General features: G+C 42.2%; 1 protein-coding gene and 1 pseudogene across 1 annotated transcript in view; one reads left to right on the top strand and one right to left on the bottom strand.

Annotated features, from left to right (window-relative positions):
* Positions 1 to 936: 936 nt before the first annotated feature.
* Positions 937 to 21,880, bottom strand: part of LOC124711914 (alpha-tocopherol transfer protein-like) — a 54,421-nt gene continuing 33,477 nt past the window's right edge. The window contains exons 2-6 of the mRNA XM_047242168.1: positions 15,217 to 15,373; positions 7,730 to 7,982; positions 2,227 to 2,337; positions 1,646 to 1,754; positions 937 to 1,528 (exon numbers count right to left, since the gene is read on the bottom strand). Of these exons, the coding sequence (XP_047098124.1) occupies positions 1,377 to 1,528; positions 1,646 to 1,754; positions 2,227 to 2,337; positions 7,730 to 7,982; positions 15,217 to 15,373 (782 nt within the window). The 3' untranslated portion in view covers positions 937 to 1,376. The remainder of the gene's footprint in view (positions 1,529 to 1,645; positions 1,755 to 2,226; positions 2,338 to 7,729; positions 7,983 to 15,216; positions 15,374 to 21,880) is intronic.
* Positions 19,623 to 19,740, top strand: LOC124712832 (annotated as a pseudogene).

Below are 21,880 nucleotides of genomic sequence, written 5' to 3'. Positions count from 1 at the left end.
GTTTTACATACGACTGAATAATGACGATAAGTACTTACCTGCCAGGTTTTTTTGTCACTTTTTTCGTCTTTCTGAAAACAGAATTTGATGCTTTACAACTTTTCTCTTATAAAATTTTTGCGTCAAATTGACCAATTCTCAGCGTCGAAACGAGTGTTTTAAAAACGAATGAACATTACCACTTTCTGACGTAGCTTTTCTATAGCAGAATCTAGCGTTCTATATTTCTGGAAATCTTGGCTTTTTCGATTAAACACTTACTTTCACAGCAATTTGAAAAAATACAGAAAAAGACCGAAACGTGTATCGTTTCTTTTGATTAAGGCTGATGCTCCATTCAAAAATTAGGGCAATCAGATTTTTGATTTCAGAGCCCTACTTTTATAGTTAAAACAGTTTCCTGAATTCCACTAATTCTTGGTAGGCAATCCCCATTTTGGAGGTAATTGTATTGACCTAATAAGGCAATAGAACTGCAGGAACACCCAAAAAGCACATACAAATGTACCTTTCAAATTATCAGCATGCTGTGGTCTTTTACTGTCTACTTTATTTTTCTCTTGCGGGAGCATTTGAGAAGTGACACAAGGAAACAATAAAAATCACAGTGTATCGTCTATTGAAATTAGCAGGCACAAAAAGGCGAGTGACCATTTTTCCTCTTCAGTCTCTATCTTTCGTCTTGAGAGAAGATTTAATTTTTGTGACAGTAAATTTGACTTTAACAATAAATCTCTCACTTATGACTTATTAATTCAGTCAATGCACAGTGAGATCCCACAAAGAAAACGTAGATTAACACGTAAAAACTAAGATATTTACCAGATTTATTACTGATATTCTATAAAGTATTTCTATAACTGCCAAAAGTATAGCCATAAGATTGTTGCACTGTCTGTAGTTTTTAAATGGAGGGAATGTTTTCATTGCAGAAAGGAAGGATAACAATGTGTATATTTGGTGTAAAAACTCTGCTTCTTACAAAGATAACTTACTGATATCAGTATGCACATAATAATTTCTGTCTACAGAAAGCACATCTCTGAAACTGTATTGCCTGATTAACTACAGCCGATGTTACAGTGTTCTTCTCTATTTAACAGTTAGAATTTAAAATCTTAATCCTATGTTGGATAGGAGCCAGAGAATTTGCAGAATGTATCTTACTTCAAGACACCTTATTTAAAATAATATTTACACAAGTGATGAGAAACAATGATGAATGATTGCAGTTTTTCTGCCAATAAATTCCATTAAGTCATGTTCTAATGTACAAAGAAGTTTCATTCTGGATACAAAGAAGCTTTTGTTACGAAAGTACACAATAAAGCAGAGTGCAGTCAGAAGCTGCGCATAATTCATGTAAGCTGTATATTTCAGTCTATATTTAATTTTTTGAATGACCCAACTGTACTGTAGCCGTTACTCAAATTCACACTTCTGATGTCACGTTTACTTTCATCTGACTTTAGGGACTCTTCCTCGTGGAACCAATCCTTGTAGCTTTCTAGTTTTTTTATTGTTTCACCTATAAAAATAAACATAACGATATCAGTTAATATTCAACTAAGCACTACTGCCATGGAACATCACTGACAAGGAAGGGAATTTGAAAAATTATCCACTGTAAGTTTTCTGTACTTACTGTGAAGGGAATCACAGGAGGTCATTTCTCCATTAAAGTCCTTTGGCATTAATCTTTGTGGTACATGCTTGTAAAATTCTTCGAAGTTGTTCGATGTGTGAAAATGTAGCTGAAAAGCAAAGTAAAACATTAAATTTTCTTTTCCTTGCTATTTTCCTTTGTTATTCAGATAAATGATTTCCTATGATAACATCATTTTCATATTAGTTCATTTAGTATCACATCGTCTTATGTTGGATTTATCATGTGAGATAATCCTTGGGTCTGTGGAAGGAGTCAAAATGTAGATTATTGCAGACTCTGATAAACAGTGCATGTAAACTACGTTTATGGCTGTCTATCCTCAGTGAAAGATAGATTATATTATTTGTAAAGGGCGGTTGACAATTAGAAAGATTTTAGATTGTCGCCTGACACAATTTTCAGAAAATCCACCACTTTATCCATCTGCTGTTCATCTGAAACTACATTACAGTTATATTTCTCAATGAGTAGGCTCATTAATAATCTTGCATTATCAATATTTCTTTTAATATCCGAACATTTGTGGCACAGAATTTCTGAGTAAACTAAAACCTTACCGCTTGCATATGCTCCTGACTCATAAAAGGCTTAATTATACTCATAATACTGGTGATGACAGAATTCACATTTATTACGTGGATTCCTCTCCTACGCAGTGGAATTGCTTCCTGCAATAAACACAAACGACAGTATTAGGAGGTATACTCAGCAACCACACTAAATTAAATTTTAAATATTCTTAACGCGTTCTTGAACGACAATAACGACACAGGTTTCCTATAAGACATTTTAGAATGACCTGGCAGTGATATTTTATTGTAATATGTGGAAATAGTACTAACATTTGCAAGATGTATTGTTACGATGTACTTTAGTATTATATTACATGAAACACAATCCATGGTTCTTGCAGAGCACAGCGGGAAAAGAAGTAAACAACGTACATTTCATTTCATATGATACTTTTGTATGGCCCTATATCTGTACTGCGAAACTCGCGGAGAACAGCTTCCACAAGGCTGCCAACAGAAATTTTCACTTCACGCTGTTCACGGATATGCATGCTGTAATGTGTTAATCTAACCTTGCGTTTCGGATCCGAAAGTAAGTTGAATACAGAATTTCAGAGGACATTAACAAAGGCAAAGCCATCCTCAAACGATAAGACAGTTGGCAGTTATCATCGTATTTTAGGAGAAATGTCACTCGTCTTCCTCTGGTCTTCAAACTGAGTTACCCAACTAGTGGGATCCGCATATTAACTTGAATGACGACAGAACCTAGCAATTTTCATATTTTCTGGTAAACCTTCCGGGATGTAAGGTCGTGGTCCATGAAACTCTTTCATGGACCACGACCTTACATCCCGGAATGTTTACCAGAAGATATGTCATCCGGTCGTGAAAGCCTTCATACTAATTTTCATATTACCCAATCGTTGCCAGAAGTGATAAAAGCGTTTATTGACAGAAAAAAAGTCATAGGATCAGCTGAGAAATGAACCATGAACCTTTGGATTTGTAGTTCAGCACTTGGTAATTTAGCCACCGATCCACACATCGAAGACCTGTATAGGGCTTATTTTTACATTGCATTTTACATTATGTTACTCGCATTCCATGGGTCCCATGGAGAGTGGTCTCTGAGATGTGAAGAGAAGTTAAAGGTGTCTATTTCATTTAACTTAAGTGCAATACGATTATACGACTTAACATTACGAAAGATTATTGTATTACAGTGCTAATTCTAATTACAATAGAAAATAATCTAAAAAATAAAATTTTCGAAGTTTTGTAAAGATTATGATCTTCCATGGAGTAGAAGGAATTGCCTAAGAGCAAGTTCTCCGCCACATGACCTACGTGACATTTAACCCCTCTCTACTAAGGCGGGTCGTATGCGACCCAGTTCAAAGTTACATTTCGTGCCACGGCTAACGTAGGGGGCGCTCCACGCTTTCGTCGAAGGGCACGTCCTCGTCAGTCGATAAGGTACGTACACATATTCACTTATCCCCCTATGGTCGGATCCGAACCAACAGTAGTATATGTGTGATCTGAAACCACCGTAGCAGAGGAGTGTTAATACTATGTCCGTCCAAAAAGTTCCGAAACTGATTTTGTTCCTGGCCTATAAGGAATGTCAGCGCAGTAATTACGGTGGCAGCTTGAACAAACAATTGTAAACAATAGATGTGCATTTGACCCGTCGGTTGTGAGCAGGCAGTGTTAAGCAGTGGATCTAGGAACGTAGTTTGTCGACCCTGTATAAAAGTGACAATGGAGTCACTCCTCTCAATCATGTATTCAAGACATTCACCAAAATGTTTTAAAGAAGTCAAAAGTGTTTGAGAAACCTGTTCTGCACACCTGGACTCCCGAACAAAACGACGCGTTGGCGCCAGCCACGAATTAACTGAAATGCAAAATGCGGACTGTTCTTGTCTGCAAAGAAAATCGTCACAATTGACGAGGCTTTGTGTTATCAGTATGAACCTACCACCGAATTACAAAGCACAGAAACTGACAAGAAAGGTGAACGCTTCGGCGACATAACCGACACTGATGCCAATGCGACGTGCAAGTTGAACAACAGCCCAAAGAAAGAGTCAAGGTGTGCAGAACAGGTTTCTCAAACATTTTTGTCTTATTTAAAACATTTTGGTGAATGTCTTGAACACTTGACTTAGAGCTGTGACTCCATTGCCACTTTTATACAGGGTCGACAGACTACGTTCCTAGATCCACTACTTAACACTGCCTGCTCACAACCGACGGGTCAAATGCACATCTATTGTTTACGATTGTTTGTTCAAACAAAACAACATGGTTTTACGAAAGTTCTGTGCGTTGTGTTCAAGCGCGAGGACACTGAATAGAACACCCAAAGCATTAAAAACACCATATTAAGGTTTCTAAATATTGTATAACTCAGTGTCGATACATGGGATTGACAGGGTAGGCTCTGGCAGGTTGTTAAACACGTGAAACTTCCTGGCAGATTAAAACTTTGTACCGGACCGAGACTCGAACTCGGGACCTTTGCCTTTCGCGAGCAAGTGCTTTACCATCTGGGCTACGCAAGCACGACTCACGCCCCGTCCTCACAGCTGTAGTTCTGTCAGTACCTCGTCTCCTACCTTCCAAACTTCACAGAAGCTCTCCTGCGAAGTGTGCTAGTTCTGTAAGGTTTCGCAGGAGAGCTTCTGTGAAGTTTGGAAGGTAGGAGACGACGTACTGGCAGAACTAAAGCTGTGAGGACGGGGGCCGGGGGGGGGGGGGGGGGGGGGGGGGGAGTCGTGCTTGGGTAGCTCAGTTGGTAGAGCACTTGCTCGCGAAAGGCAAAGGTTCCGAGTTCGAGTCTCGGTCCGCCACAAAGATTTAATCTGCCAGGAAGTTTCATATCAGCGCACACTCCGTTGCAGAGTGAAAATCTCATTCTGTTAAATACATGTTTGTCCATGTATCGATTCCTTTCTGCAGTGATGTCCCTCGAAGTCTTTGTCAATGTTGAATTAGGTCCCAGCGTTTTATTCAGTTTCCTTTATTTTGTGAGAAGACAGAAATGTTGATGATGGTAAAGAACTCTATGAATACATATACTGTCAAGTAGTTGTCAAAATACTAAATGTTTTGATAAGGTCTTGTTACTCTTAAGGATTTCAATGATCTTTATTTCACTTTTGTATTTCTCCAGAATCGAAATAAGTGATTGAGTGGAATCCTATTCGGGAGAATACAGCAGGGCCAATATTCATTCCTTACTTTGCACAATTAGAGAAGACCAATATGCAAAGTGCGTTCAGTAAGTAACGCAACACTTTTTTCTGAAAGCAAGTTGGTTTTATAGAGGATTCCTATAACCATATTATTCCCCAATCTTTTGGCTACAAAACCCTATTTTTCAACATAATCTCCGTTCAATGCGACGGTCTTACTCCATATTACTGGGAAGGCCTGTATGTCCGCATGGTACCCCTCTACAGGTCCACCTCGAAACCAACATCTTGTTCCTTCAGTAACGTTCCCATCATCTACGTACTTCTTCCCACGGAGTGCATCCTTTATTGGGCCAAACAGATGAAGTCGGAAGGTACGAGATCCGAGCTGTAGGGTGGATGAGGAAGAACAGTCCAAAGAAGTTTTGTGAGCTCCTCTTGGCTGCACAGACTTGTGAAGGAGGAGAAATTCGTTTTCTTTTTGTGGCGACGAACACGCTGCAGTCGTTTCTTCAACTGCCTTAGGGTAGTGTAATACACATCAGAGTTGATCGTTGCACCATGAAAGAAGACGTCAAACGAGATAACACGTTCAGATTCTCAGAAGAGCGTCGCCACGATTTTACCATCCGAGGGTGCGGGTTTGAACTTTTTCTTTGGAGGAGAGATGGTGTTGCGCTATTCCATGGACCGACGTTTTGTTTCCGGTTCGAAGTGATGAACCTATGTTTCATCGCCTGTGGCGATGTTCGACAAAAATTGTCACGATCGCCTCCTAAGATGCAAGCAAATACACACAGATCGTCCTTCGTTGCTCTTTATAGTCTTCTGTTAGGCGGCGAGGTACCCAGCACACACACACCTTTGAGTACCCCAACTGGTGGACGATTGTATCAGCACTGAGAACACAGACGTCCGTTTGAGCAGCGACGTGTTTGATGGGGATCCGTCTATTACATCGAATGAGAGTGTCCGCACGTTCCAACACTGCAGGAGTCACAGCTATGTGCGACTGGACGACACGCTGGAGACCGGACAGGTTTGCGCGACAGACGCCTCGCCCAACGATTTTCCATGCTTTTGTTCTCTGCCAGGTCTCTGTAGACATTCTGCGGGTGCCTATGAATATCTGCGACGCTCTGGTTTTCCGCCAAAAGAAACCCAACGAAAGCTCTCTGTTTAGAACGCACCTCCGTTACAGACGCCATTTTGAAGGCTATGTATAGCGCCATCACCTATCGGAACTTCATGGAACTACAGATACTGAAGCGGGAATATTCCACGATGTCCCACATCAAATTTCGTATTTTTTCAACTGATATTGGCGGAGAAAAAAGTGTTGCATTACCCACTGAACGCCCCTCGTATATTTCTATCCTTGACTTTCCATGTAGAATGTCAAGGAAAGCTGTAAGTAGGCTGTTTAAGTTTTCTATGTAAGTAGGCTGTTTAGGTTTTTATGTTGGTAACGCCACGTAGCACTCTGTATGAAAATCACTGACTGTGCTGTATACAGTCTGTGGCTGATTTGCATTGTTGGAATATTTGCTATTGTAGTGTTGGGCAGTTGGATGTGAACACTCAGCGTTGCGCAGTTGGAGGTGAGCCGCCAGCAGTGGTGGATGTGGGGAGAGAGTTGGCAGAATTTCAGAGCGGACGATCTGGACGTGTGCCTGCCAGAAAAAGGAAATTCGTAAGAACTGGATGTCATGAACTGATATATATATATATATATATATATATATATATATATATATATATATATATATATATATATATAAAATGACTTTTGAACACTAATAAGGTAAATACATTGTTTGTTCCCTATTGAAATCTTTCATTTGCTGACTATGCCTATCAGTAGTTAGTGCCTTCAGTAGTTAGAATTTTCTATTTAGCTGGCAGTATTGGCGCTCGTTGTATTGCACTAGTTCGAATAACGAAGATATTTGTGAGGTAAGTGATTCATGAAAGGTATAGGTTATTGTTAGTCAGGGCCATTCTTCTGTAGGGATTATTGAAAGTCAGACTGCGTTGCGCTAAAAAAAAAAAAAAATATATATATATATTGTGTCAGTTTACTGTTGATCAGAATAAGTAAAGAGAGAAATGTCTGAGTACGTTTAGTTTTGCTCAGCTGTTTGAAAACCAAATAACGTAAGAGGTTTACCAGCACAGTCATTTATAATTTTCCAAAGGGGACGTTTCAAAGCGACGGCGCAGAATGGAATCATGCAAGTCAAACAGACCTCCATGCATACACATAAAAACACAGGTGCAGATGGTTATTGGTACATCTCGACTAAAGAACTTTCAGCATGGTGACTGAACCACTATTTTACCTGAACATACATGAAGTACTTCTTGACTGTTGCGATGTTGATCCGCGTCAGATGACCGAGGGAGACACCCGTCATATCGTAAACAATTATAAACCCAGGGATCAGACCATCTTCCTTAAGCACTGCGTCGATGACCATAAACAGGTACTTGATGGCAGAAGCAAGATCGAACTGGCTAGGGTCTGTGTTGAGCAGCCGCCCGAAAATTATCCGGTAGCCTTCTGGAGTCTTCTGTGGGAACGGGCTGACTTGTCTGCAAAGACAGATTGTTTTCATGGCGCAATTAAACGTCACATCTACCAGTTGAAGTCAAGCCGCACAATACTCGCTGTAAAAGAGTAGTGAAAACTAAAATACAGAAATAACATTTCTTTTTATTTTTGTAACAGTCAGTCAATTATTTATAGAAATTTTAGTAAGACTGCTTTACAGACGGGTGTATCACTAGTGACAGAATTGTTGTTGTTGTGGTCTTCAGTCCAGAGACTGGTTTGATGCAGCTCTCCATGCTAGTCTATCCTGTGCAAGCTTCTTCATCTCCCAGTACCTACTGCAACCTACATCCTTCTGAATCTAGTGTATTCATCTCTTGGTCTCCCTCTACGATTTTTACCCTCCACGCTGCCCTCCAATACTAAATTGGTGATCCCTTGATGCCCCACAATATGCCCTACCAACCGATCCCTTCTTCTAGTCAAGTCATGCCACAAATTTTTCTTCTCTCCAGTTCTATTCAGTACCTCCTCATTAGTTATGTGATCTACCTATCTAATCTTCAGCATTCTTCTGTAGAACCACATTTCGAAAGCTTCTATTCTCTTCTTATCTAAACTATTTATCGTCCACATTTCACTTCCATACATGCCTACACGCCATACAAATACTTCCAGAAACGACTTCCTGACACTTAAATTTATACTCGATGTTAACAAATTTCTCTTCTTCAGAAATGCTTTCCTTGCCATTTTATATGCTCTCTACTTCGACCATCATCAGCTATTTTGCTTCCCAAATAGCAAAACTCATTTACTACTTTAAGTGTCTCATTTCCTAATCTAATTCCCGCAGCGTCACCCAATTTAATTCGACTACATTCCATTATCCTCGTTTTGCTTTTGTTGATGTTCATCTTATATCCTCCTTTCAAGACACTGTCCATTCCGTTCAGCTGCTCTTCCAGGTCCTTTGCTGACAGAATTACGACTACTATTTGAGTCTTTTAGCACCTTTTACTCAGGATATTTGTGCCCTTTTTAGCTTAGCACGATGGTGCCATGGCCTAAGAATGTACAAAGCGAAAAATATAACGTTTATTGAACAAACCTTTATAAGTATCGAACTTCTGTTATATTTCCTCAGTTTTATGGTTAACTGATTAAAGTCTACATTTACATTCTGTGCAACAAACCCTGTTAAGACAAGACAGAATTTTGTTTCCACGCTTAGCTAAAATTTTCTTGTGTATAAATAATCTAGTCGTTCTGGTTGTCCTCGTGATTAAGAACAAGAAAATTTGCCTAGTGTATGGCAGAGGGTAGTTTTAATTGAACCATACCATGCACAGTCTTATCAAAAGTATCCGGACACCGACACAGAATGTAGAATTGACCGCTAGATGTCACGAGAGGCGAATAGACCAGTATAAAAGGATGCGGGTAGTATTGTGTTCCCAGCAGAGAAGAAACAACAGGAGAAAGTGTTGGTCAAGAGAGCTCAATGGATTCGAACGTGGACTAGTCTTTGGATGCTCCTGAGTACCAAATCCAGCACGGGCATTTCAAATCATCTAAAGCTGACCAAGAACACTGTTGATGATGGGATGACCTGATCTACTGACGGACAGGGACTTTCGAGCACTCTGGAGGGCGGCTGTAAAAACAAAAAAATCACATAAAATCGACGGAAGGTACCACTCGTGAGTTCGAAAGAGCTAACAGCAGCCCGGCTGACATAAATGATAAGCGACGCTTGAGGTAACGTAAAGGGCGACGCCACTCGACAATGGACGAGTGGAAACGAGTGATTTGTCGTGATGGATGACGCTGTACCCTGTGGCAGTCCGATGGAAGGATTTGGTGGACGCCTGGAGAACATTACCTGCCAACATGTGTAGTGCCAACAGCTACGCACGGAGGAGCGGTATGGTGCAGTCCCATTTTTGATGCGGAAAGATACGGACACTTTTCACAGCTTTGTGTACAGCGTGCATTAGAGGATCAGTTCAGGGGCAATGTACCCTGTCACAAAGCTGTATCTGTGAGGATTCGTTTGTGGACAGTAACAATTATGGAACTGACTGACCTGCCCAGACTTCCAGCCTGAACCCAATGAACACTTTTGGGGTGAGTTAGAGCGTCGACTTCGCTCCAGACCCCAACTTCTAACATCATCATCTTCTCTGGTTTCCGTTCTCGTGGAAGAATGGGCTCCAGTTTCTCTACAGGCATCCAGAGACTTCCGAAAGTACCTCCAGAACAGACCAAGACGACATAAAGGAAAAGGGTGAACACACCCCATATTAATGGCCACTGATTGGTTACCAGATGCTTTTAATGAGATGGCGTATGCTCTTATTGATATGCTCCATTAAAAGGTAAAGCTACTAACGCCACAGCTACGATAGCTTCTATTTTTCACTAACTCCTTGTTATTATTTTTTGTGGTAGGAACATTATAGGATTCTCTGGTTGCCACTACAATTGTTATACTTCTGAATAAGATGATACTACGTTTGCGTTTCAAACAAAGGTTGTCCCTTAGTGTGACTGAAAGACGGTAGATTTTCGAGAATGTACGACATGACATACATTCTGTATTGCAGTATAATGAGATAATAAAATTCTTGTAACAGCTTCAGCTCAGAACATTTAGCCTCACCGAGGCATTAATTCATGAAGCTGTTCTGCTACCATTTATGTAGTGGAAACAAGAGAGTAAAAATGAAATGAAAACCAGGGTTGTCCCGTGGAATACTTTCCAGACATAATGGAATTAATAACATTAGCTGCTCGTGGACGTTGATTTCAACCGTCAAGAAAGTTGAAAATTTATGCCAGACTGCGATTCGAACCTAGATATCCTGCTCACTAGGCAGATGCGCTGACCACTGCACCGTCTGGGCACAGTGGGCATTGCACGGACTATCCTGGCACGCCACCTGTCAGACGCAATTCTCAACTTATCCACACACTATTCATGTAGTGCCCCTTACCCATTATCTTCATTACTCGTGGCATTTCGCGTTTGAGTGTGGTGTTCCCTCACCTTAACTATACAGGGTGATTCAAAAAGAATACCACAACTTTAAGAATTTAAAACTCTGCAACGACAAAAGGCAGAGCTAAGCACTATCTGTCGGCGAATTAAGGGAGCTATAAAGTTTTATTTAGTTGTACATTTGTTTGCCATTTCAGCCAATAAAATTTTTGGTCCCTTTTTCTTCGAAGGTGCTACTGTAACTGGACTACAGTATCTGGAGATGTTAGAGAATTGGCTGTTCCCTCAGCTCGAACAAGAAGCACAACAATTCATATTTCAGCAGGATGGAGCGCCACCACATTGGCACTTATCTGTCCGTAACTACCTGAACGTCAACTACCCGAGGCGATGGATCGGCCGCCAGGCAGCCCGTGACAGAGCACTTCATCACTGGCCTCCAAGAAGACCTGATCTTACCCCCTGCGATTTTTTCTTATGGGGGTATGTTTAGGATATGGTGTTTCGGCCACCTCTCCCAGCCACCATTGATGATTTGAAACGAGAAATAACAGCAGCTATCCAAACTGTTACGCCTGATATGCTACAGAGAGTGTGGAACGAGTTGGAGTATCAGGTTGATATTGCTCGTGTGTCTGGAGGGGGCCATATTGAACATCTCTGAACTTGTTTTTGAGTGAAAAAAAACTTTTTAAATACTCTTTGTAATGATGTATAACAGAAGGTTATATTATGTTTCTTTCATTAAATACACATTTTTAAAGTTGTGGTATTCTTTTTGAATCACCCTGTCTATATGAAGTATTTGCTCTTTCGGATATGTCTGAACATATTTTGATCATACAGCCATTATAAATCAAGACTTTCGCCTACAGCCACGTTTGTAATACAGGTAGATAATTTCGTACTCTCTTTTTTGATGACAGCATTCAGTTCTAATAAGCTGCAGTGTTTTCCTGAGACTACAAAAGCTACTCCAGCAAAATTAGGTTTTTACAAATGTGTTAAAGTGTTCCAAAGTACAACATGGTAATGGATCCAGGAATAAATAATCTATTGAAATTTAAACGTGCAGCAATCGAGAAAATTTTGCCAATACTGTATTTAACAGTCTTATTGTTATATTATTACTCTATCCCATCCCCATAATCAAAAAGTGAAGCAAAATTACGCAGAAGCATTATCAAAAACCAGCTGTTAGTTAATTTTGAAATAGAAGCTATTGAAATGTAACACAGATTTCCATATTCAAGCTAGGTAAAATTGTTAAGGCATTAAAGAAATTCAGTTCCTTTGCAAATGTCACATGTTCCATGTTAGAAGATCTTCTACCACTTTAAAGTACAAGATGGTGCACAATCGATGAAATAAGGCTTAACCCTCCACAGGTTGCGTAATTAGTTTTAAAATATATACAGGGTGTACCAGAAAAGTTGCGATAAACTTCGAGGGGTTGTAGCGGGTGGCTTGAGGAACAAATCGATGATAGGAACGTCATCCAACGACGTTACAGAGCGTGTAAGTTATAGGTGCCGGCGCCTGCCACTAGACCACCAGTTCAGCAGCAAACGTGACTTGGTACGCTGATGGACAGTAGGCGGAACAGTTTTAGCTATGTTGTTTGTTATTCACTGATCGCGACCAACTGCTACGATCCCAATGGCCGGGCGGGCTGGCCGAGCGGTTCTAGGCGCTACAGTCTGGAACCGCGAGACCGCTACGGTTGCAGTTTCGAATCCTGCCTCGGGCATGGATGTGTGTGACGTCCTTAGGTTAGTTAGGTTTAAGTAGTTCTAAGTTCTAGGGGACTGATGACCTCAGCAGTTAAGTCCCATAGTGCTCAGGGTCATTTGATCCCAATGGAGAAGAAGAGGCTAGTTGCTATGTAGACAGGCCCTGTTTCCTATGAATGCAATACACTGTTACCTTGGTGAATGATCGTTTCGGACATGGATTTCCATCTGCAGTTTATTTTTATCCTGTGTAAGCTACGATGTAGTCCCACACAAGCGCCATCGCGCAACAAAGGTGGCGCGTTGTTAGAAGACAGTACAGTACATGTTATAGTTTCCCTGCAGACATAGTTATGCTGCGATAAGGATGACAAATACGTCACAGTAAGGGTGTGAAATGGCGAGGGAACTAGAAACGTACTCCAGAATTGAAATGCACCAGAGAATACGATTCTTGTGGAAAAAACGTTTAAATAACATACAGATTCATCGTGAATTACTGTCGCTGTATGTACCAAATGCAGTCTCGCGTCTAGCTGTAGTGAAATGGTCCAAACAATTTGACCATGGCAGCTCACCCGTGGGCGATGCTCATCGTGAAAGAAGATCGTCGACAGCACCCACAGACAACAATGTCCACGCAGGCGAGGAACCGGTTCTGCGACAATCGCAGACTTTCCGACTCTGAGGACGTTCACGCACTGGTTCTCGTATGGCTCCGCGAACAAGGAGCTGATTTCTGGAGTCGAGGAATCGGAAGATTGATAGAACCAGTCGACCGTTTTTTACAGAGAATTGACTGATGGAAAATAGTGTCATGAATCTATGTCACTCTAAAGAGCAGTGCAACATTCACTAATAGTTACTTGGTCTGCCATGATAATGTGTAACTTACTTTTAGAAGTCCCATCGTATCTTAAAGTGTGTCTCTCTTACATAATACTGTAGACTTGTTTGTAAATAACTTTTCTGCTACCAGTCACTATTTGTTTATTTTTATTTTGCACAAAATAAAAAACGTGACTTGTAGCAGAAACGTTAATTATAAGAAGATCCTTAGAAGCACCCTTTTGATGTTTGGTGAAAACGATCGGTAATGAAAATGAAAGCACTTTTTAAACATCGGCTGAGGTGATGATCTACCTGTACCTTACTTGCAACGTCCTAATACGATTAATCCTCTATGCTTCGCAGAGATTCGAAACCAAAAAATTTGCTTCCCCCCAAAAAAAAAAAAAAGTTCAAATGTACTGGGCGATCAAAAAGTCAGTATAAATTTGAAATCTGAATAAATCACGGAATAATGTAGATAGAGAGGTTCAAATTGACACACATGCTTGGAATGACATGGGGTTTTATTAGAACCAAAAAAATACAAAAGTGCAAAAAATGTCCGTCAGATGGCGCTTCATCTGTACAGAATAACAATAATTAGCGTAACAATGTAAGACAAAGCAAAGATGATGTTCTTTACAGGAAATGCTCAATATGTCCACCATCGAGAAATAATGTTGTGAACAGCACTGTAAAGCATGTCCGGAGTTATGGTGAGGCGTTGGCGGCGTCGGATGTTGTCTTTCAGCATCCCTAGCGATGTAGGTCGACCACGATACACTTGCGACTTCAGGTAACCCGAAAGCCAATAATCGCACGGACTGAGGTCTGTGGACCTGGGAGCCCAACCAAGCATGACGAAAGTGTCGGCTCAGCACACGATCATCACCAAACGACGCGCGCAAGAGATCCTTCACGCGTCTAGCAATATGGGCTGGAGCGCCATCCTGCATAAACATCGTACGTTCCAGCAGGTGTTTATCAGCCAGGCTGGGGATGATGCGATTCTGTAACATATCGGCGTACGTCTCACCCGTCACGGTAGCAGTTTTGCTGTCCAGCACCATCTGTCGGACATTTTGTGAACTTTGTTTTTTTTTGTTCTAATAAAACCCCATGTCATTCCAAGCATGTGTGTCAATTTTTACCTCTCTATCTACATTATTCCGTGGTTTATTAAGTTTTCAAATTTATACTGACTTTTTAATCACCGGGTATGTGAAATCTTATGGGACTTAACTGCGAAGGCCATCAGTCCCTAAGCTTACGCACTACTTAACCTAAATTATCCTAAGGACAAACACACACACATACCCATGCCCGAGGGAGGACTCGGACCTCCGACGGGACCAGCCGCACAGTCCATGACTGCAGCGCCCGAGACCGCTCGGCTAATCCCGCGCGGCTTTGCTTCCCATCGTCGAAGTTTTACCAAGTGAAGTCTCCAGTCTGGCAGTATTTCTAACCTGGTTTGATTATTTTTAGTGTTATCATTTGGCGAACTCGGATGGCTAAGTAAATATAACGCTGGCCGCGAAAGACGAAGATCCACTTTCAATAATGGATCCTGATCACTTCATTCTTTCAGATTATTCATTGTAGATTCAAAGTTTTCTAGCGGGAACTAAATCATTTGATTATATTATTTCCTCAGTGATCCAGTCTTCCTAAATTAAAGCATTTAATGTTGTGTTCGGTACTTACATGATCTTGGCAGTTCGCCTCAGTTCTTCGTTCTCAGGATTTCTTTCGCTAAAGAATTCCGGCGCTGTTGTTTTGAGCGAGAAGTACGTGTCAATGGTGCTCTTCGTTCTCTCGAGGCTGTAATGGCAGCTGTGCAGGAAGAGCATTATTTTCTCGTCTGCCGGATCAGAAAAAATAAAATATACAAATATTGCATAGAGGATCACTGTTTGATAACATCATTAAACGCTAGAATTTTGGATCTTTCATAACCGATGACATTACGTGTGAAGATACCGTAAAGAACTTTCACTACACTCTAACATAAAAAATAAATAAAGATAAAAATAAAAAAAATTAACGACGCACCACGAAGGAACTCACGGACTGTATACCAATTAGGTTCCTTTTGGAGTATGCTGATGCATTAGCTCCATACTTAACAATCATATAGAACCGTTCGCTCGACGAAAGATCCGTACCCAAAGACTGGAAAGTTGCACAGATCACACCAATATTCAGGAAAGGTAGTAGAAGTACTCCACTAAATTACAGGCCCATATCGTTAACGTCGATATGCAGCAAGATTTTAGAACATATATTGTGTTCGAACATTATGAATTACCTCGAAGAAAACGGTCTATTGACACACAGTCAGCATGGGTTTAGAAAACATCGTTCCTGTGAAACACAACTAGCTCTTTATTCACATGAAGTGTTGAGTGCTATTGACAAGGGATTTCAGGTCGATTCCGTATTTCTGGATTTCCGGAAGGCTTTTGACACTGTACCACACAAGCGGCTCATAGTGAAATTGCGTTCTTATGGAATATCGTCTCAGTTATGTGACTGTATATGTGATTTCCTGTCAGAGAGTTCACAGTTCGTAGCAACTGACGGAAATCATCGAGTAAAACAGAAGTGATTTCTGGCGTTCCCCAAGGTAGTGCTATAGGCCCTTTGCTGTTCCTTATCTACATAAACGATTTGGGAGACTATCTCAGCAGCCGTCTTCGGTTGTTTGGAGATGACGCTGTCGTTTATCGACTAATAAAGTCATCAGAAGATCAAAACAAACTGCAAAACGATTAAAAAAAGATATCTGAATGGTGCGAAAAGCGGCAGTTGACCCTAAATAACGAAAAGTGTGAGGTCGTCCACGTGAGTGCTACACAATAAATCAGTCTAATATAAAAGGCGTAAATACAACAAAATACCTAGGTATTACAATTACAAACAACTTAAATTGGAAAGAACACACAGAAAATGTTGTGGGGAAGGCTAACCAAAGACTGCGTTTTATTGGCAAGACACTTAGAAAATGTAACAGACCTACTAAGGAGAATGCCTACACTACGCTTGTCCGTCCTCTTTTAGAATACTGCTGCGCGGTGTGGGATCCTTACCAGATAGGACTGACGGAGTACATCGCAAAAGTTCAAAGAAAGGCAGCACGTTTTGTATTATCGCGAATTATGGGAGAGAGTGTCATAGAAATGATACAGGATTTGGACTGGACATCATTAAAAGAAAGGCGTTTTTCGTTGCAACAGAATCTTCTCAGGAAATTACAATCACCAACTTTCTCCTTCGAATGCGAAAATATTTTGTTGACACTGACCTACATAGGGAGGAACGATCACCACGATAAAATGAGGGAAATCAGAGCTCGTATGGAAAGATACAGGCGTTCATTCTTACCGCGCGCTATACGAGATTGGAATAATAGATAATTGTGAAGGTGGTTCGATGAACCCTCTGCCAGGCACTTAAATGTGATTTGCAGAGTATCCATGTAGATGTAGAATGGGATCGAAATCGATAGATATGATGTACATGCACAGACATTTCAGAAAAATTGGATCACACTCGAAGGAAAAAGAGCTTCACAAATTGAGAAAGTCAAGAACGTGTTAGTCCACCTCTGGCCCTCATGCATGCAACTAATCGGCTTTTCACTAATGGATAGAATTGTGTAGAGTTGTTGGATACTCTCATGCCAAATTCTGTCCAACTGACGCCTTAGATCGTCAAAATCCCGAGCAGATTGGAGGGTCCTGCCCAGAATGCTTCAAATGCCCTCAGTTTGGGAGAGATCCGACGAACGTGCTGACTAAGGTAGGGTTCAGCAAGCACTAAGACAGTAGAAACTCTCGTCGAGTGCATGCGGGCATTATCTTGCTAAAATGTAATCCCCGGATGGTTTGCCACGAAGAGCAACGGTATGGGACGTAGAATATCGTCGACGTATCGCTGTATTACAAGAGTGACGTGGATGTCAACTGAATGGTTCCTGACATGGAAAGAAATGGCACTTACGACCATCACACCCTGTTATTGGGCCGTGTGGCAAACACGTCATCGGCCTGGAATCTCATCGAGTGGAGCAGAATTGTCACCTGTGATGAGTACCGCTTCGAAAGGAATCCAAATGACCAAGGAAGACATGTCTGGAGACGCCCCAGACAGCAGTGCATGCCAACTGACTATCAACATACGGCCTGACTTCAAGGAGTGATAGTGTGATTTTTCATTTTATAGCAGGAACCCTTTGGTTATCATCCGCGGCACCCTTAGAGCACAGCGAAATAATATTTCAGCTAGATAATGCCTGCTCATATTCGGCGAGAGATTCTGTAGCTTGTCAAACCATACCTTGGCCAGCAAGGTCGCTGCATCTCTCCCAAACTAAGTTCAGAGTATCATGGGCATGGCCCTCCAATCAGCTCGAAATTCTGACGATCTAACGCTCCAGGTGGACGGAATTTGGAACAATATCCGTCAGGAGGACATCCACCACCTCCATCAATCAATGCCAAGGCGAATAACTGCTTATGTAAACCACAGAAATGGACCCACGCGTTGTTGACTTTCTCAATTTGTGAAGCTGTTTCTCTTGAATAAATCATCCAATTTTTTCTTGTTTGTCTGGTCATGCACTTCACATCTACCGATTTCCGTCATATTCGATAATTCTTTTGTTATGCGTCGTTATTCTTCCTTAGAGTGTATAATGAAGGAAGACAGACACCGTTCAGGTTGAAACTTCCTGGCAGATTAAAACTGTGTGCCGGACCGAGACTCGAACTCGGGACCTTTGCCTTTCGCAGGCAAGTGCTCTACCAACTGAGCTACCCAAGCACGACTCACGTCCCGTCCTCACAGCTTCACTTCTGCCAGTACCTCGTCTCCTACCTTCCAAACTTTACAGAAGCTCTCCTGCGAACCTTGCAGAACTAGCACTCCTGAGAGAAAGGATGTTGCGGAGAAATGGCTTAGCCACAGCATGGGGGATGTTTCTAGAATGAAATTTTCACTCTACAGCGGAGTGTGCGCTGATATGAAACTTCCTGGCAGATTAAAACTGTGTGCCGGACCGAGACTCGAACTCGGGACCTTTGCCTTTCGTGGGCAAGTGATCTACCAACTGAGCTACCCAAGTACGACTCTCGCCCCGTCCTCACAGCTTCACTTCTGCCAGTACCCCGTCTCCTACCTTCCAAACTTTACAGAAGCTCTCCTGCGAACCTTGCAGAACTAGCACTCCTGAAAGAAAGGATATTGCGGAGACATGGCTTAGCCACAGCCTGGGGGATGTTTCAGGCTACTTTTTCAGGTTTATATTGATAACCCCTTTCGGCCTTTGTTTCAGGTCATCCTCAGATCCAATAATTAACTACTGCGAAGGGCAGCGCTTCAGCAGAGTGAACAACCAGTTAAAACTATGCCAAACGCCTGAATCTTCTCCCTGTAGAAGAGCCGAATTTGGCAGTAATTAGACGATCAAAAATTTTCAAATATGTGTGAAAACTTATGGACCTTAACTGCTAAGGTCATCAGTCGCTAAGCTTACACACTACTTAATCTAAATTATCCTATGGACAAACATACACACCCATGCCCGAGGGAGGACTCGAACCTTCGCTGGGACCAGCCGAACAGTCCATGACTGCAGCGCCTCAGACCGCTCGGCTAATCCCGCGCGGCAGTAATTAGATGTCGGATATGAAAAATAGGTCGATACTGGTAACCCGAACAAACATAAAAAGTGAACAGGGCCGAGTCAGTCTTCATTCATTTTGGATACTGCTCCCTCTCTCTCTCTCTCTCTCTCTCTCTCTCTCTCTCTTTTACACACACACACACACACACACACATACATACACGCGCACAGACACACACACACAAGAAGATCGCTTACAGTGTGTGCAAGATGTAGTGACTCTGTGAACGGTATACTTGTGGCATGAAGTGTACTTCACTTGCTCACCACTACGAATAAAAATTTGTAATATTTGTGCTATGTAGTGCCATTACGTCAAGCTTAACTATTTGGACACGAGGTAACATTCTGGCCCCTCTTTGTACGTGTCTGGGATCAGAAGGCGCGTCTACACTGCGTTTTGCACAGACTGGTTGCTGCAACTGCCAACGGCCTTGCCGCAGTGGTAACACCGGTTCCCGTCAGAACACCGAAATTAAGCGCTGTCGGGTTGGGCTAGCACTTGGATGGGTTACCATCCGGTCTCCCGAGCGCTGTTGGGAAGTGGGGTGCACTCAGCCCTTGTGACGCGAACTGAGAAACCACTTGATTGAGAAGTAGCGGCTCCGGTCTCGTAAACTGACATTTGGGCGGGATAGCTATGTGTTGACCACACATTTAGTGTTTTAACTTCGCTTAGTGGTACAGTGGTCGTGTTAATTTTTTGGTTTTAGCTAATAATATTGTGAAGTGTTGCTGATATTGGTATCGGCTGTGTTGTAGTAGTACGAGGGCAGATCAATAAGTAATGCAACACATTTTTTTCTCGGCCAATTTTGGTTGAGAAAACCGGAAATTTCTTGTGGAATATTTTCAAACATTCCCGCTTCGTCTCGTATAGTTTCATTGACTTCCGACAGGTGGCAGCGCTGTACGGAGCTGTTAAAATGGCGTCTGTAACGGATGTGCGTTGCAAACAACGGGCAGTGATCGAGTTTCTTTTGGCGGAAAACCAGGGCATCTCAGATATTCATAGGCGCTTGCAGAATGTCTACGGTGATCTGGCAGTGGACAAAAGCACGGTGAGTCGTTCGGCAAAGCGTGTGTCATCATCGCCGCAAGGTCAAGCAAGACTGTCTGATCTCCTGCGTGCGGGCCGGCCGTGCACTGCTGTGACTCCTGCAATGGTGGAGCGTGCGAACACACTCGTTCGAGATGATCGACGGATCACCATCAAACAACTCAGTGCTCAACTTGACATCTCTGTTGGTAGTGCTGTCACAATTGTTCACCAGCTGGGATATTCAAAGGTTTGTTCCCGCTGGGTCCCTCGTTGTCTAACCGAACACCATAAAGAGCAAAGGAGAACCATCTGTGCGGAATTGCTTGCTCGTCATGTGGCTGAGGGTAACAATTTCTTGTCAAAGATTGTTACAGGCGATGAAACATGGGTTCATCACTTCGAACCTGAAACAAAACGGCAATCAATGGATTGGCGCCACACCCACTCCCCTACCAAGAAAAAGTTTAAAGCCATACCCTCAGCCGGTAAAGTCATGGTTACAGTCTTCTGGGACGCTGAAGGGGTTATTCTGTTCGATGTCCTTCCCCATGGTCAAACGATCAACTCTGAAGTGTATTGTGCTACTCTTCAGAAATTGAAGAAACGACTTCAGCGTGTTCGTAGGCACCAAAATCTGAACGAACTTCTCCTTCTTCATGACAACGCAAGACCTCACACAAGTCTTCGCACCCGAGAGGAGCTCACAAAACTTCAGTGGACTGTTCTTCCTCATGCACCCTACAGCCCCGATCTCGCACCGTCGGGTTTCCATATGTTTGGTTCAATGAAGGACGCAATCCGTGGGAGGCACTACGCGGATGATGAAGAAGTTATTGATGCAGTACGACGTTGGCTCCGACATTGACCAGTCGAATGGTACCGTGCAGGCATACAGGCCCTCATTTCAAGGTGGCGTAAGGCAGTAGCATTGAATGGAGATTACGTTGAAAAATAGTGTTGTGTAGCTAAAAGATTGGGGAATAACCTGGTGTATTTCAATGCTGAATAAAACAACCCCTGTATCAGAAAAAAAATGTGTTGCATTACTTATTGAACTGCCCTCGTATTAATACAAGTAGCTGCTTTCTTAGTAGGCAGAGAATTTCGAGACCATTATTGTTAGTTCTTAAATAGTTCTACTGGTGTAACTGAACTTTGGTAACGTAGACGTATATTTTTTTCAGTAACTGTAAAATTTTACCATGAGTGAAAAGTGTGGTCTCTGTCGTAGGTTTGTGAGTAGTGGATTACGGTGTGGGATTTGTTCAAAGTATTTTCATTGGGGGGAATGCAGTGGGGAAGCCAGTGGTCATTTTAGGGAGATCCTCTCCTGGGAATGTAGAATCTGTAGTACAAACAAGTTAGTAGAGGAGCAGGAGCGCAAGATCTGTGCCCTTCAGGTGCAGTTACAGTGCGCAAAGGAGGAACTAGATAGGTTGAGGAGGGTGAAGGGTGGTGGGGAATGGGAACTGGCAGTTGGCAAGAAGATAGCTAGGAAGAGGAGGTATTCAGGCAGTTTTACTTTGAAACTTCCTGGCAGATTAAAACTGTGTGCCCGACCGAGACTCGAACTCGGGACCTTTGCCTTTCGCGGGCAAGTGCTCTACCAACTGAGCTACCGAAGCACGGCTCACGCCCGG

Source organism: Schistocerca piceifrons, chromosome 8 (assembly GCF_021461385.2).
Source record: "Schistocerca piceifrons isolate TAMUIC-IGC-003096 chromosome 8, iqSchPice1.1, whole genome shotgun sequence".
Classification (NCBI taxonomy): domain Eukaryota; kingdom Metazoa; phylum Arthropoda; class Insecta; order Orthoptera; family Acrididae; genus Schistocerca; species Schistocerca piceifrons.
The sequence above is the reverse complement of the archived record's forward strand: the minus strand, read 5'-3'. Positions and strand labels throughout refer to the sequence as shown.